At 38.8% G+C, this 18,678-nt stretch overlaps 1 protein-coding gene across 1 annotated transcript in view; it reads right to left on the minus strand.

Moving 5' to 3' along the window:
• LOC142303578 (V-type proton ATPase subunit S1-like) overlaps positions 1-18,678 on the minus strand; it is a 171,286-nt gene that overhangs the window by 56,996 nt on the left and 95,612 nt on the right. The window contains exon 7 of the mRNA XM_075345077.1: positions 1,022-1,260. Coding sequence (XP_075201192.1) covers positions 1,022-1,260 — 239 coding nt within the window. The remainder of the gene's footprint in view (positions 1-1,021; positions 1,261-18,678) is intronic.

Consider the following 18,678-nt stretch of genomic DNA (forward strand, 5'->3'; position numbering starts at 1 on the left):
CTGAGCATGTCTGCAGGAGGTATGTGATCTGAGCATGTCGTCAGGAGGTGTGCGATCTGAGCATGTCGTCAGGAGGTGTGTGATCTGAGCATGTCGTCAGGAGGTGTGCGATCTGAGCATGTCGTCAGGAGGTGTGTGATCTGAGCATGTCGTCAGGAGGTGTGTGATCTGAGCATGTCGTCAGGAGGTGAGTGATCTGAGCATGTCGTCAGGAGGTGTGCAATCTGAGCATGTCATCAGGAGGTGTATGATCTGAGCATGTTGACAGGAGGTGTGTGATTTGTGCATGTCGTCAGGAGGTGTGCAATCTGAGCATGTCTGCAGGAGGTATGTGATCTGAGCATGTCGTCAGGAGGTGTGCGATCTGAGCATGTCGTCAGGAGGTGTGTGATCTGAGCATGTCGTCAGGAGGTGTGCGATCTGAGCATGTCGTCAGGAGGTGTGTGATCTGAGCATGTCGTCAGGAGGTGTGCGATCTGAGCATGTCATCAGGAGGTGTGTGATCTGAGCATGTCGTCAGGAGGTGTGTGATCTGAGCATGTCGTCAGGAGGTGTGTGATTTGAGCATGTCGTCAGGAGGTGTGTGATCTGAGCATGTCGTCAGGAGGTGTAAGATCTGAGCATGTCGTCAGTAGGTGTGCATATGTGATTTATTCCTGAAGAAGGAGCTTTCCTGTTACAAAACACGTAGAATAAAAGTCACTTTTGATCTTCACTGAACCTTTGAAGTTTTGTTCCTGGACATCAGAGAAATGTTAACCCTTTTATTTCCATAAGTGATTCTATGTACTATATATGAGAAACATCTTAGCAGCTAATCCCCACCCACTAGTTCAGAGAGAACTGTAAATGAAAGATAGAGCCCATCAAAGGTAATACTGGCAAAATAAAAAATGAAAGATCCAAGTCATATAATGGCCAGGAATAGAATTATTCCTAATGTACATATACTGTACATGACAGCTTATTCTTAGCAGTTACCTGATATGACAGGCTTGCTATAAAATTAATATATACTTACGTTGTGTTTGTGTCAGAGCATTCAGATAAACTTGTGTCTGCTGAGGGTACTTCAAAAGTAGCATTTGTCAAATCAAACACCACCGAACTGTTAACTTTGATAATAAATGTTGTAGCATAAATTAAGATACAGGAGAGATTTGAACCATTTGTGACAGATAGTGGAGAATAAGAAATTGTGGTATCAGTTGCTAGAAGTTCCCGTCCCTTTTTAGAAACCATGTCAAAACTCTTGACAACCTGTAAGAAACAAAATTGAGCTTGTTACCACTGTAAAACTGATGGAAAACGTCAAACACATGTATAAAAGAATAGGGTATTTGCTTTTACTTTGGATCTGTGTCTGTAAAGCATACATCATGAATATAAAAAAAAAGAAATTACTTTTTGTTCTGTAAGTTATTGAAAATTTAGGGAGAGGAAAGAAAGAAGAAAGGAGATAAACACTTGAGACATTTAAAGAGGCCCTGTCACTTGTTCAAAAAATTGAGGCACATACTTTAGAAAAATCGCCAAGAACCCTGATTCTCACACTAATTTCCATTTTGCTGTGTCGCTCCATTACAGAAATATTCACATTTGTTCCTTTTGGACAGCAGTATGTGAAATTTCTACTTACAGTACAACGGGATATTACTTCAAAGTCTTCTCTTGGGGCATGGGGTTTCACCCTTCCCTGCAAGACATTGGCAATCATGGCTTGCCAAGTGTATGAGACAGTTGCACTACTAGATCAGGTACCAAGCTATATTTTGCAGCATGTGGAAGGAAAGGGTGAAACTGCACACCCCAGAAACCATTATGAAGAACCACCCAATTGGTTCGAAAGCAGAGATTTCACATACTGAGCACCAAAAGCACCAAATGTGGATAACTCTGTAATGGAGTGATGAAGCACAAAATGGATAACAGTGTCAGAATTAGGGGAACTTTTACATGGTATTTAACTAAATGTTTGAGCAAGTGACAGGTCCCATTTAAACCCCCCCTTCTACAGTCAATTTTTGTTTTTGAGCTTTTGCTTTTTTTGTTCCCTTCTTCCAAAAGACATAACTTTTTTTTATTTTTCCATCAGCATGGCCGATTGATGGCTTGCTTTTTTGTAAGACAAGTTGTAGTTTTGAATGATAAATAATCTTAGCATAACTATAGCATCTGATGTACTGAAAAATGTGGAAAAAAATTCCAAGTACTGTGAAATTTGGAAGAAATGTAATTCTGCCATGGTTTTTTGGGTTTTGTTTTAATGGCATACATTCTGTTGCAAAAGTTACACTGAATCATCATTTTACAGGTCAGTATAAATATTAAAATATCATACTTGTGTAAATTATTTGATTATTTTTCCATTAAAAGAAGAAAAAAATTAGGAAATTTGTAAAAATTATTTTTTTGGATTGTGTCAGCATTTTCCGGGACAAGCAACATTTTTTTCATCAAGCTGAGTGGGATATTGTTCTTAGCATGACTAGCTGACAGTTCTATTCCTACACTTTTTACCTATGCACAACATTTTTTTAGGGAAGTGTGGTAACAAAATAAAAAAACATTTCTGGAGTTTAATTTTTTCCCTGATTACAGTATTTACTACTTGGGTTAATTAATTTTATATTTTGGTAGATTAGACTTTTATGAATGATTTTAGATTTAGATATTTTCTTAATTTATTCATTTTAAATGGGGGAAAAAGGGGGATGATTTGAGCTATTAGATTGTTTTTAACTTTTTTATATTTTTAACAACTTTTTATTTGTATTGTTTAGTCCCCTTAGGAGATTTGAACCTGTTATCATCTAATTGCTTATAATATATATTGCAATACCATCGTATTGCAGTATACAGTGGAAATCCTGAACTCCTTTGAAGTTCCTTTGAAGCTCAGCATTTAGCTGCTATATATAACCTGCAATTATGAGATTGATAGCAACATATAAATGGTTAACAGCCAAAGCCATGCTTATCTTATCATGCTCTCTGCACTTACTGACAGCTGGTCAGAATTACAGGAAGCTGCCAGTCAGTGCCAGGGGCATTTTTGCAGCTGCCACTCTGCATACACAGAGCAGTGTCTGAATCCATGCTGGCACTGCCCATGTGACTGAAACCGAAATGCTGTCCTGAAGTTTAAAGTTAATTTCCTCCCATCAGCTGGGTTTACTGTGCAGGCATTGGGCAGGCATAGAATGCTATTAACCTGCAAATTAACCCCATATCTGCATGTTAATAGCATTTTCCCCTGTAACAGGTTCCCTTTAGAAACATAGTGGCTAGATAATAGTCTGACTGTTTGGGTTAGTGCATTCCAAAACACTGGTGTAGCATGAGAGATGTCTTGGAAAAGGAGGTGTGAGGTTTGGATTATGGAGGATGTTAGTCTTAGATTAATTGCATAATGGAGGGCATGGGTAAATTGATACACAAAAATGAGGGAAACAAAAATAGGCTAGTGCAGAACTGTGAAGAGCTTTGTGGATTAGAGAGATATCTGTATTATAGTCTGTAGCGGATAGGCAACCAGTGTAATGACTGGCACAGGGTGCAGACATCGATGAGTGGCTGGCCAAAAATATAACCCTGGCTGCTGCATTCAGGATGGATTGTCGAGGAGAAAGTTTGGTTAGAAGGAGACCAGATGAGAATTGTCACGCTGCACTAAGATGTGGCCCGGAGTTGTACAGCGGAGTCACCACAAGATGGCAGCAGAGTAGTCAGAGAGCTGAGTCAGCAACAGGAAGTCAAAACAATGTATGACGGGTGAATGAACTCAAAGTCAGAAGCAAACAAAGGGGTCAGGAGCTGAATGTTAATAGAGAAAGCTGAAGGGAGAGACAGAGCCAAGTCAGGGACGGGAGTGTAAGTCAAGTACCAGGAAGTCCAAACTACAAACAAATATGTATGACAAGCATGAGGGCCAGGGGAGGACAGACAGACACAGGTTAGACGGGAGAGGGTGCACGGCAGGACAGATCGGGTACCTCAACAGAGGCAGCTACATACACTATGAGACATAGATTATCACTGGCGCTGAACCAGAGGTGCAGCACACAGATATAACGTTCCGGAAACCAGAATGAGGCAGGGAGAAATTAACTCCTGACATGACCCAACCGAGGCTGGCAGATACCACAGTGGCAGATACCGGCCTGGATCATGACAATAATAAATAAGAACAACAATAAGTGTTTTTGCAGTTTCAAAGGGGAGAAAAGGTCGGATTCTGGAGATGTTTTTAAGCATACATGATAAACGTGTACATATTGAACATGAAATACTCATATCATATGAAATAAGTTACCAAACATCTTTGGATTACATGTTAGGAGAGAAAGAGAGATACATTGTTGTAAATATATTTTTGTGAGTTGCAAAACATTTGTTCTGTCCCAGACTTTATTGTCCATCTGTCACTGAATAACCGCCCACAATCTCAGTGGCACACAAGGTCACAGACATTGAACACTAAGATGCAACATGGTATCATGGCGTTTGTAAAATAATAGCTATGTGCTGACTTAAGTTCCTCCAAAGTACTGTACATAGCAAAAAGGTTAACAAATTATAAATCTAATTGGATAAAACTTTAACAAGTCATTGCAACACTACTATGATTCTAATCATTATAAAGAGAAGTACACTATAAATTTGATGTAATCACGTTGTGTATAACAGCATTTTTACATATTTCACCATTTTATAAGTATTTGTTTTCTAAAGCAATATTATTAATTTAGTTACATGTCACTAATTGCAATTATAACTGCTGAAATATTTGAATTAATGTTTCCCAATATAATGCCACACTTTTTTTTTTTGCTTTTTATAAACTATTCTATTTGATCATGTATAATGGAAAGAATTGACAGCATAAACTTTCTGATCAGTAAAAAGATTTAGGGCTTTGCATAGCTTTGAACAGATTTACAAGAGTCAGGGGCATTATTACTAACCAAAATATATGCCAATTTTGTGTTACGTTTTTGGTGTTTCATTTCTCTACAGTATATGTTTATCCTATTCATGACCTTGATCAGTTCTGTATGTCCTATTTGGTGGGGACTTTCCGATCTTGGATAAATTCATACATCCTGGTGATCTTGCAGTCATAGAAGCTGTACCCGCATGATCGCCACCAGGAGCTTGGCTTACATGACAGCCAAGAGCCGGCTCTCACAGCCAGGAAAATCCCTGCACCGTCCCTGGCTGTGTAACCTTCAAAATGCCACGATCGATATCGATTGCAGCATTTGTGAAGCTGGGAGGAGTGTGCTAGCCCTCCCATCTCATCGGTGCCTCCACAATGTCACTTGGGGGCCCATATGGGGCATATGGCAAGCCAAGGTCATCATGACAACCTCCCTTTCAGTATACAGCTATGGGAAACCTTTTAAACCATACTAGGAGCATGGTCTAAAATGCGTTTGTCAGTGCAGCACTGATAGATATAATGTATTCCAATGCTTGTGCATAGAAATACATTATATCGGTGATCAGTGCAATAAATGTACCATATAGGGACAAGGTAAAAAAGTAAAAAAAAAATTAAATGTTAAAAATATGTAAACAAAATCAGAAAATAAAAATACAGAAAAATTAAAAAATATTCTACCAATTTTTATAGAATAAAAATCACACATTTTTGGTATCGCCGCATGCAGAACAACTTGATGTATAAAACTGTTAAACAAGTTAACCTCTTCAGTGAACACCATAAAAAAAAAAAAAAAGTAGCACAAACTATGTTTTTTCCAGGTACAGATGTCAAAGAACCGGAATAAAACGCAATTAAAAAGGCACATGTCAAAATAATGGTATCACTAAAAACATAATTTTGTCCCTTTTTTGTACAAAATAGTTTTTATGTTGTAAAAGTGGCAAAACATTAAACCAATATATAAATGTGGTATTGCTGTAATTGTACTAATATGCAGGATAAAACTGTGAAATCACTTTTATGACACTGTGAATGGCATAAAAAATCCTGAATTGCTGTTTCTTCATGATTTTGCGTCACAAAAAGTGGAATAGAAAGCGATCAAAAATATTATGTGGCGAAAAATAGTACCAATAAATACTGAATTCATCAAGCAAAGAAACAAGCACTCACATAACTTTTGGTATAAAAAAACTATAGTATTTAAAATATGGTAAAGCAAAATACCTTCATTTGATAAAAAAGCATTTTTAGCATGATAGTAGCCAAACCTACAAAATATATATAAAATCTGGTATCGCTGTAATCTTACTGACCTAAGGAATAAAGCCACTTTATCATTTATTGCAAACTGAAAGGTGAATGACGTAAAAAGATTAATAAAGCCAATTCTTCAATTGCTGTTGATTTTTTGTTTCTTCTGCCTCCCAAAGACAGCAGTAATGCACGGCTCACATTTATCCTGCACTCTATGCTGCGCACTTACATTACTGATTATGTATAAATATCTGAAAAATGTGATTCAGACAAAATTCACTGTGGTGAGGCAGAGGGAGCCAATTTGAGCTATCATCTAACCTGTGGTATTTTTAGGTGTGCACAAAAGTATGGTGAACAATAGTTTTGTGCACCTTTGAAAAGACAGATACTGCTGAACAGAGGCTAAACTGAGTCCAGTGTAACTCTGATTTCTCATTATAGTAAATCCATCGGGGGTTTAACCTGAATAACATATTTCAGAGATGTAGATGGAAACCCTGATGTAAGTGAAGAGCACAAAATGTGAACTAACTAAAAATTTTCTGTATCCCAAATTGCCTCCAAATAGCATTCAACTCAACCCACAAAAAAACGAGTACCCACAGTACATCTGTTAATGGAAATATAGCAGACTTTCACATTACTGGTAGCACAAAGGCTCTGTAAAAACACTATGGCTACCCCAGAAAAAAAGAAAAAAATCCAGCAAAATCTGCACTTCCAAATCCAAGTGCCCCTCTACTTTCTGAGCACCACAATGTGCTTAAACCCCAGTTATCATCCACATGTTTGGTCCAAATTCTTTGGTTTTGTTTTTAATGCTCCAAATATGCTAATTTCATGCTCTTTACTAAAGGCGGCGTCACACGTGCCGATATGTCGTACAATCGCATGAGCGATCACACCCACCCCCATCGTTTGTGCATCACGGGCAATTTGTTGCCCGTGTCGCACAAAGTCGTTTAACCCCGTCACACGTACTTACCTCCCAAGTGACATCGCTGTGGGCGGCGAACATCCTCTTCCTGAAGGGGGAGGGACGTTCAGCGTCACAGCGATGTCATACAGCGGCCGCCCAATAGAAGCGAAGGGGCGGAGATGAGCGGGACGTAACATCCCTTCCACCTCCTTCCTTCCGCATTGCCGGCAGATGCAGGTAAGCTGTGTTCGTCATTCTGGAGGTGTCACACGGAGTGATGTGTACTGTCACAGGAACGACGAACAACCGGCGTGCAGAAGGAGGAACAACTTTATGAAAATGAACGACATGTCAATGAGCAACAATAAGGTGAGTATTTTTGCTCATTCACAGTCGTTCGGAGGTGTCACACGGTACGATATCTCTAACGATGCCGTATGTGCATCACGGAATCCATGACGCCAACAACATATCGCACGATGTATCGTACCGTGTGACGCCGCCTTAAGGGGACGTTACTCACACAGTACTAATGCAGAACAGCCTATTCACGCGCTGCTCTGAACATTATGTGAGCAACACCCCTTTGGTAAAGACCATAAAAATTAGCATATTGGACACACTAATGTAAAAGTCCTATATGTTTGTTGTCTATATGTCAGGTTTGAAAAAAATAAAAAATTGAATACTCCAGGGAGTAGAAGAAATAAAAAATAAAAAACTGTTTACTTTTGACCTGTTGACTTGTCCTTTTTAATTAAGCCCCATTTTCTAACTTTCTCTCATAATCATCTTCTTTTCTGAGCTTCTACCTGATATGTTGTAATAGTGGGGGAAATGCTAAATTATAAAATGTTGAAGAGAAGTAAATGGTAACTCCCAGCTCCATTCCTGCAGCTTTAACCATGAATTACGGAAACAGAGTTTCGTCTTGAAGCTGGTTTAATTTACTAGTGTAATGGTATTTGAAAGAGATTTACGAATGAACTCTGTCATATGTTGTCTTTCCTTTTATTCTATTTAGCCAATTAAAATACAAACAAACAACATCCCGAGGACTCCTCTAAATACTATAGGAATTTTTTCCATTAACTTTCAGTAACTAAATTGTTACATGCAGGATAACAGCCCTAAAGATATGAAAAACAAATAGTAATGCAACAAGAGAATGAAAAATATTTTTTAAAATCAAAAGAAGAGGAAAAAATCAAGCAGTGATTACATTTCCATAATATTTTATTCAAAACTCCATTATAAAAAAAACTATTTAACGTTCATGTCCGCAATAAAAAATATACAAGGGTGGAGGTATGTTCACAGGTATCGTTGCCAAACTTTTTTTCTATTTTATTAAATTATTAATTGAAAAAGTTATAATTCCACCCATCGCTATGTTGAAACAAAGGATAAAATGTATCCAAAAGAAATGGGTGGAGAAAATCCTAGAGAACTGTTAAGGAGGACTTCATGCTGGAGAAGTTGTTTCTAAGAAAGAATTTAAGAAATTAGCACAAAGAAATCATAATGGTTCAAAGTCTTTCCTTGTAATCACCAATGCTCCACAAATATGAGAGGTTGTTTTTTAGCATTCAAGAATTTGGTAATAAAAATAGTGTGACTTGGCAGAGTTTCTGTATTTTGAGGATTTGTTTTTTTTTATGAGGATTTAGTCTTGATAGCAGAAATGGGCTGTGTTGTTGAATAAAAGAATAGATTATATAACATACAGTTGAAACCAGAAGTTTACATACACTATCAAAATACACTATGCATGTTTTTCTCACTATCTGACATGAAAACAGAATAAACTTTTCTCGTTTTAGGTCAGTGAGGATTTTCAAAATGATTTACATTTGTAAAATGCCAGAATAATGAGAGAGATAATGTTTTAAGGCATTTTTATTACTTTGTGTAAAGTCAAAAGTTTACATTACACACTTAGGGGGGCTTTACACATTGCGACATCGCTTCCGAAATATCGTCGGGGTCACGTTGTTAGTGACGCACATCCGGTGCCGGTAACGACATCGCAACATTTAAATTCTAGATGCGTCGATAAGCGATCGCAAAAGCGTCAAAAATCGGTGATCTGTGTAGCGTCGGTCATTTCCATAATGTCGGGTCAACCGCAGGTACGATGTTGTTTGTCACTCCTGCGGCAGCACACATCGCTGTGTGTAAACCCGCAGGAGCGACAAACATTTCCTTACCTGCGCCCTGACGGCAATGAGGAAGGAAGAAGGTGGGCGGGATGTTATGTCCTGCTCATCTCCGCCCCTCCGCTTCTATTGGCCGGCCGATTAGTGACGTCGCGGTGATGTCGCTGTGACGCCGAACGCAGCTCCCCCTTGAAGGAGGGATAGTTCGGCAGTCACAGCGACGTCGCCGAGCAGGTATGTGTGTGTGAAGCTGCCGTAGCGATAATGTTCGCTACGGCAGCAATCACCACATATCGAATGTGCGATGGGGGCGAGTACTATCGCGCTCAGCATCGCTAGCATCGGTAAAACGTGCAACGTGTAAAGTACAACTAAGAGTACTATGCCATTAAACAATATGGGGCAGCCCATATGATGATGTCCTGTCTTTTGAAGCTTCTGATTTATTGGCAACATCTGAGTTAATTAGAGACACACCTGTGAATGAATTTTAATGCACACCTGAAACACACTGCTTCTTTGTTTAGCATCATAGGAAAGTCAAAAGAAATCAGCCAAGATCTCAGGAAGATAATTATAGATGTGCACAAGTCTGGTTCATTCTTGGGTGCAATTTCCAGATACCTGAACGTGCCTTATTCATCTATACAAACAGTTATACGCAAGTACAAACAAGAAGGGTATGTCCAGCCATCATGACGCTCAGGAATGTGTACCAGAGATGAACGTGCTTTGGTCAGACATGTGCATATCAACTCAAGGACAAAAGCAAAAGACCTTGTGAAGACACTGGTGGAAGTTGCTAAGATTGTGTCATTATCCACAGTGAAATGACTACTTTATCAATATAGGCTGAAAGGCAACTCTGCCAGGAAGAAGCCATTACTCCAAAAGAAACAAAAATAGAAGCCAGATTAATGTTTGCAAATGCACACAGGTACAAAGACCTTAATTTTTGGAGACATGTCCTGTGGTCTGACAAAACTAAAATTGAACTATTTGGCCATAATGACCATCACTACGTTTGGAGGAAAAAGGGAGAAGCTTTTAAGCCTAAGAACACAATCTCAACTGTAAAACACAGAGATGGCAGCATAATGTTGGGGGGTTGTGTAGCTGCAACAGAGACTGGCGCACTTCACAAAATAGATGGCATCATGAGGAAAGAAGATTATGCGGCAATACTGAAGCAACATCTCAAGACATCGACCAGGAACTTAAAGCTTGGGCGGAAATGGGTCTTCCAAATGGACAATGACATGAAGCATACTGCCAAGCTGGTTACAAAGTGGCTTAAGGATAACAAAGCCAATGTTTTGGAGTGGCCATCAAAAAGCCCTGATCTCAATCCTATTGAAAAATGTATGGGCAAAGCTAAAAAGGCAGGTGCGAGAAAGTTGACCTACAAACATGTACAAATACTGAAACCTCAATCTATACCGTTAATTAGCATGGGGTTATTAATACAAACACAACTAACTAAAGATTAATAAAACTTCATCAGGGGGCTGAGGCTATAATGAGATTATTATAGCCTCAGCCCCCTGATGAAGCCAGACATGGTGAAACATGTTGGGGAGGCTATTAGCTTTTTATAGGCAGAGTAGGGCAACAACAATCTGATAATACTGTAGAACATCAGTCCACTTGTATATAGTATCTGGTCCATGGCCGGATACATGACTTACTATTAGGTTGCTTTGTCTGCCGAGATTTTAGATTGATCTGTTTAATGTATAATTGAGAATAAAAGTTAAGTTTTATTAATCTTTAGTTAGGGTACCTCTAGTTGCCCTTTGGGCAAATTGTGTTTGACCTACAAACATGGCTCAGTTACACCAGTTTAGTCAGGAGGAATGGGCCCAAATTCCTAGCAACTATTGTGAGGAGGAAGTGTAGAAGGATATCCAAAATGTTTGACACAAGTCATACAGTTTAAAGAGCAATGGTACCAAATACTAATGAAATGTATATAAACTTTTGATTTTGCAGAAAGTAATAAAAATGCTTTAAAACATTCTCTCTCTATAATTATTCTGGCATTTGGTAAATAGAAATAATTTTGGTTCCTAATTGACCTAAAACAGGAAAGGTTTATTCTGATTTCATGTTAGATATTGGGAAAAACATGCAGATGTGTATTTTTAGATAGTGTATGAAAACATAATTTTTATTCATATAATATTTAACATCATTTATCTTGATCTGCAATAAAATCATAAGAAATTCTTTGAATAAACATTGCATTTTAAAGTAGCTAGTGCTAAAGGAATTGTCTATGAATTTGACATACACCAAAGAAATTCAGAATTTTTATTGACAATGATATTATATTCCAATAACACATGTGACCTACCTGAGTAAATTCGAATGACTAAGGTTGCAGTACATTGAAATGACTAGATAAATGTGAAATGGAGGTAGTAATTTTCCCATCCAAAAAAAGCAGCAGGAGGTTGTGAGGCCACGGCAAAATATTTGCTTTTGAATTTGTACCTGGATGAGTGGGATAAGAATGTAAAGGGCACCCATCTCAGACTTAATGTGATCATGGACTGACAATTCTATCTGAGAACATATGTGAAGCTAACACTGAATATTAATATCTTGCTATAGTGAGTTAATAAATAAAAGCTGCAGTGCTACATCCTATTCTAAATGTTGAACTTGGTAAAGATACTTAATAAATCCAACACATTATTGTCACCCTGCTCTGTGTAATACCATTAAAGAACACTAAATCAGTTCCTTCTAAGGCTTAAGTGATTGTTTTTACAGTACAGCACATAGAAATAAAATATATCATAGCTTTAGTGTCTTTAAAAATCCCAATTGCAAACTGTCTACAGTGACAAGCAAAAAGGTAACAATGTTTTGAACTTCTGACTTTCAGGATCCAAATCTCAACATTCACTACAGCTTTGAGCATGATACTACCTTCATTTTATAGACAATCATCTTAGCTATCTCATAAATGAGTTTGACTTGAAACTATTTAGCATATGATTAGTTATGCAGATTATTGTCATGTCACTGCATTATTACTGTTTTCCTCTTAAAAATCTAAATTTAAATTTGTATTACTTTGTTAGTATTTTGCAAATTTCCAAAGGCTTTCAACACTGCCTGAATCCTTGTGATCATGCTCTCATTCAAATTCAAGCATGTCTTGACCAAAATCTGATCCCTGGTCTTCTGTACACATTCCCAATGTTGGTGCATACTGGTCGACTCTCTTAGGTATGTATACAGCTTTTTCTTCAAGAAGAGACCTACTGTGGAATTTAATCCTGAATTTTAACACAGTGGGATACGATAATATGCTCTAAAAAAATGTATCACCCTGATTGTTCAGCAGGAACAGTTTAAATTAACAGAATTAGAAGATAAAGTAAAAGACGTAGAAAATACACTCATGAAATATACGGGATTGGATGCTTATAAAACGATGAAAGATCTGATTAATGAGAATTTAACAAAACTAGTGGACTCTGTCACTACCCTACAGGAGGGCAAATTCCAAAGGTATTTGCAAGACTATGAAAATATTAAGGTGTACACCTGGCACCAATTCCGTAAAGCTTACTCTCCAGGTCCTAGACCTATAATGAAAGAAAGAGGAGATAATAAATGGATTGCAAATAGGGTGAGTTTTTGATCAACTGAGCCGGAATCAACTGATTACCACACGGATCTATCTGAACCTGAGTTGGTATTGCCATCGACTTCATCTGTTCTCCCAAAAGTACGTGTTTTCCAGTCTAAAAAAGTCCCGAAAAAAATCAGCAGGGCCGGTAGAAAACAAACAAATGGGAATAAAATACCAACACAGATACTACATGAGAAAACAGAATTATTGAATGAGGAGGAAATGTCTCCAGTGATGAATTTGTCTGCTTCTGTTCTCAGAAGTCAGAAGATAAAGCTGTTGGAAGAAGGATTGAACTTCGTCCCTAATACTAAATGTGATCTTTTCAATACCATACTAGATATGAATAGATTCGTACGAAGACTCACAGTTAAAACACATTTTTTCCATGAGGAGGAGACTGGCATACAATCACCTGTGAGTCAGGATCTGCTTCCACTTAATTCCTTTCAGGAACAAATGACTTTACAAAACGTACGTGATTTAATGGACAATGATGGTATGGAACACCATGCACATGATGCGGTTTTGTCTAATAGGGTTCCCAACCATCAATATTACCCAATTCAAACGAGATGCTAGCAAATGAATGATTTCCAAAGCTTAGTTGAGCAGGAACTTACAAAGCTTGACAGAAAGAGTAAAATTATTTCTAATAATCTATGGGTTGGTGAAAAATTGGCCCTTAAATCACTTAAAGAAAATACCAACATAGTGATTAAAAATTCCGACAAAGGAAGTGCGATAGTTATCCTATATATAAGTCTTTATGAGGGAGAAATAAAGGGAATGCTTAAGGACAGTGATATATATAAAATAATTCAGTGTGATCCCATCAAAGAAATTACGAGTGCTTTGGAAATATTATTGGAAGAAGGAGTTTATTTTGGGTTGATTAGTTTAAAACAAAAGGAGCTCTTTAACCCTTCATGTTCTGTAACACCTTTATTACATGCACTCCCAAAGGTGCACAAATATCAATTTCCAGCAAGATTCAGGCCTATTATCTCAGGAATAGGTTCTATCACTGACCATCTTTCCGAATGGCTAGATAACCATATCCAATGTTTGGCCAAAGCATCACCTAGCTATACACAAGATAGCAAACATGTATTGAATACACTTAATTAAGTTAGATGGCAACCTAATAATGGCTGGTTAACGTGTGATGTTCACACACTCTACACCTCTATCCCATACCATTTGACTATATTAGCATTAAAAACTCAGCTTTCTAAATATTCAGATTACTCACAGGAGTTACAACAGTACATATTGGAGGTGACATTGTTTTTGCTGAAAAATTATTATTTAATGTTTCTGGGGGACTATTACTTACAGACACAGGGATGTCCGTTGGGGGTCACCTTTCTCACCCTCCCTTGCGAACATATTCATGTTTTGGTGGGAGGAGGAATACATTTTCAATATCAAGAATCCCTTCTGCCAAAATTTGTCAATTTATCTTAGATATATTGACGATATATTGATTGTTTGGAATGGCCCCATGAGTGACATAGAAAATTTAATTTCATACATAAGTAATAACCCATATAATTTAACATTCACCTACCAAAGTGATCCCCTTGAAAATCAATTTTTGGATTTGACCTTGAGAGGGAATATCGAAAATGGGAACATAGATTGCAAATTGTTCCGCAAGCTTGCGGCAGGAAATTCTATATTGCATGCAAGCAGTTGCCATCCAAATTTTGTCATAGAAAATATACCCACGGGAGAATACGTTAGGGCTAAAGATTGCTGTACTAAACAGAGTGACTTAAAAATAGAATATGACAGAATTGATAAACGGTTCACAGCCAGAGGATAAAAATTTAAAAGAAGCCAAGAAGAAGATTAATACAAAAAGTAAAGAACAATGTCTTGAATATAAAAAGAGAGAAAATAATATTGATAATACTAAATTATTTTTTTCCACTAAGTTTAGCAAAAACTATTATGACGTGCACAAGATAAAAAAAATTCTTCCGGGGTTATCTGCTGATGAAACACTTAATCATATCCTCGGTGAGGGTGTAAAATTTGTTCCTAGAAGAAATACTACTTTGGGTGCCCTTCTTTCACCTAGTGATCACTTGAATAAAGGCAAAAAATCTGAGAAAAATGGCAATTGGTTTTCCACATGTGGGTCATACAGGTGCGGTAAAAAAAAGTGTGATTTATGCAAATATATGACCGATACGAAAAACTTCTCATCCTATTCTAATAGTAAGAAGTTTGATATAAAAAATATGATGAATTGTAGCTCTAACAATGTAATTTATATGACCTCATGCACTGCATGCCGCTTACAATACATTGGATATGCCACACAAGCATTAAGAAAAAGAATATCCGAACACATCTATGATGCGGTAAATAATTCTACTAGAAGCCCTTCGGGTGCTTCTCAGCATTTTATTAACTTACATAATGGGAATGTGGATAGCCTCCAAGTGAACGCTATAGAAAGGGAAACATTGCCAAAAAAGGGAGGGGACTTAAAAAGTATTTTACACTATAAAGAAAGAAAATGGATTTTTATTATGGAAACAAGGATCCACTCTGGACTAAACATTAAGAAAGACTTATTATATATTTATTAGTCTAATGTATTTTTTCTGCATCATTTTGTTGCGCTATGATAAATTTAAATTTGTATGTCCTGAACTTTTGCTAACCTCATGTTCCGTGTGTTTTTAAGTGTGGATTCATTGTGATTTTCTATAGAGACAGAGTAAGGATGTAAGTCCGAAATGCGTCCTTCTTTTCATACCTGCACATGATGGATTTTTTAAAAGAATGAAATAAAGGCTTTTCAATTTTTTACTAATTGTTTGGACTTGATTGCTGGATCTTACTCTATGAAATTGTCTACATGAGAAGGTGGCTGACTTTCCTCGATCCGTGCACAGCCAAATATATGGTCTCCCAGGAATAGGTGAGCTGAATATCTCCTTTATTTTTTGCCCAGCTTTCTCTTTACTCTACACACAAGTGTTCAATTGGGTTGAGGTCTGGGACTGTGGGGGCCAATCCAGTACCTCTATTACATTGTCATTAAACCATTTCTTCCCCAATCGCGATGTATGCTTCAGGTCGTTGTCCTGCTGAAAATCTATGTCGTCTTTTTCATACCCATAGTACTCTAGTGTATGAAGTAACTTGTCTTGTAGGATACTCACATAGCTCAGGATTGAGACCACCATTAATCCAATACATTTTGCAGTGAAAAAACCCTATATCATCAGGATTCCTCCACTGAGCTTGCTAGTTCCTTTAATTTCTCAATCCATTAGCTCCTTTTTCACTTGTTTCTGTCAGACCCATTTGCACCCATGGTAGCCTAATCTATTGACTTTCATCTCATTGCTCTCAATCACCCATTTCCAATCTTCCACTGTCCACTTTTCATACTTTTTTGCAAACTCAAGAAGACACTTCTTATGACGATATTGAAGTCGAGGCTTCTTCACCTTTTTTTTGGGCCACCATTTCAGACTTCTGTAATGTGCGTAGCACACTGCTTGCCGGGATATCTGTGATCTCACTATTATGAAGCATATGATCCATCTCCACTGCCTTGTTTGTCGCATCAGAACTGATAGACCTTGTGATGAGCTGACTTCGATGTTTTGCCTGGATGTCCATGTCTTGGCTTTTGAATGGATGGATAGACTTAATTTCATATTCTTACAACTGTCATGGTACTCACATGATGCAGTTTGGCAATTTTCTTGGCTGAGAGACTACTATCGATGAACTGGATGCTGCTGCTTCATTTTTCTCAGGAAATCTTCTTCAATGATGCTCGTCGATTCTAACCAGTTACCTTTCACTTGGGAATTGACATAATAATACAAATTGGGATTCTGATCTGGCTTATATATCCTAGGTCATATGCAAAGGATTGTTAAAAATCCACATTTGACTTTTAGGATCGTTACTTCCAATAGGTGGCGCTGCGCTAGAGTTTGTCTCCATTCCTGGAGAGATAATTTGCATAATAATACACTGAGCTTTTAGAGAATGTGAGAACACATTGTAATTTGTAGTATACAAGAAGAAAAAAACATGTTGACACCAGGATAAAACAGACAAAACAGTAACAATGCAGTAACATGATAAGAATCTGCATATCATATGCTAACTAGAATATTATATATTTGATCAGAAAATTTGATCAAAAAATCTCAAATATTATTCAAAATATCAAGAAAAACCACTCCATAATAGTATGAAGAACCAGAAAGACCAGGAGCTTTTACAAGGCAATGAAAAAGATTTTATTCATACACAAATGACATACCGTATTTTTCGGACCATAAGACGCACTTTTTCCCCCCAAATGTTGGGGGAAAGTGGGGGGTGTGTCTTATGGTCTGACTATAAGGCTGCGGGGAATGAGGGTGCCGCGGTGCAGCGGGTCATTGGCGGCACGAGCAGGCTGTAACAGCCTGCCGTGACCACGTGGGCCCGCTCATTAAATATGCACGCCCATCCTCCCGCCCATCATCTCTCAGCGAAACCGGCGCTGACAGGTGGGCGGGGTGATAGGCGGGGGGGATGCGTGCATAATTAGCAGCCGGCCGTGATCACCCCTGGCAACTACAGCCTGGAGTGATCATGTGCGGCTGTATTCACTGCCCCCCGTGCATCATTATCAGCGCGGGGTGCAGTGAATCAGTGTACTCACCTGTCACCGTGTGTGGAGCCGCCCCCCTGCAGCATCGCGTCTTCCTGTCTGTGCCGGCGGTCAGCTGATCTGGACACTAGCGGCGCGCACCGTGATGACGTCATCGCTGTGCGCGCCGCTAGTATCCACCAGAATCGATCAGCTTACCGCCGGTACAGACAGGAAGACGCGATGCTGCAGACACCGGTGACGGCTCCACACAGCGGCGCTGCAGCTGAGACAGAGATCGGTGCTTCAGGGAGTGAGGAAGGGTAAGTATAAACGTTTATTTTTTTTTTACTGTGCCACAGGATACACGCCATTTACCAGGATGGGGGCATTTCATGAGCAGGATGGATGGGGGCATTTCATGAGCAGGATGGATGGGGGCATTTCATGAGCAGGATGGATGGGGGCATTTCATGAGCAGGATGGATGGGGGCATTTCATGAGCAGGATGGATGGGGGCATATCTTGAGCAGGATGGATGGGGGCATTTCATGAGCAGGATGGATGGGGGCATTTCATGAGCAGGATGGATGGGGGCATTTCATGAGCAGGATGGATGGGGGCATATCTTGAGCAGGATGGATGGGGGCATTTCATGAGCAGGATGGATGGGGGCATTTCATGAGCAGGATGGATGGGGGCATTTCATGAGCAGGATGGATGGAGGTATTTCATGAGCAGGATGGATGGGGGCATTTCATGAGCAGGATGGATGGGGGCATTTCATGAGCAGGATGGATGGGGGCATTTCATGAGCAGGATGGATGGGGGCATATCTTGAGCATGATGGATGGGGGCATATCATGAGCAGGATGGATGGGGGCATATCATGAGCAGGATGGATGGGGGCATATCATGAGCAGGATGGATTGGGGCTTATCATGAGCAGGATGGATGGGGGCATATCATGAGCAGGATGGATGGGGGTATATCATGAGCAGGATGGATGGGGGTATATCATGAGAAGGATGGATGGGGGGTATATTATTAGCAGGATGGGGGGTATATGAGCAGGATCATATACAAGGCAGGAGGATCCTTATCAGAATGGGGTAC

The sequence above is a fragment of the Anomaloglossus baeobatrachus genome, chromosome 4 (genome assembly GCF_048569485.1).
Source record: "Anomaloglossus baeobatrachus isolate aAnoBae1 chromosome 4, aAnoBae1.hap1, whole genome shotgun sequence".
Taxonomy (NCBI): Eukaryota; Metazoa; Chordata; class Amphibia; order Anura; family Aromobatidae; genus Anomaloglossus; species Anomaloglossus baeobatrachus.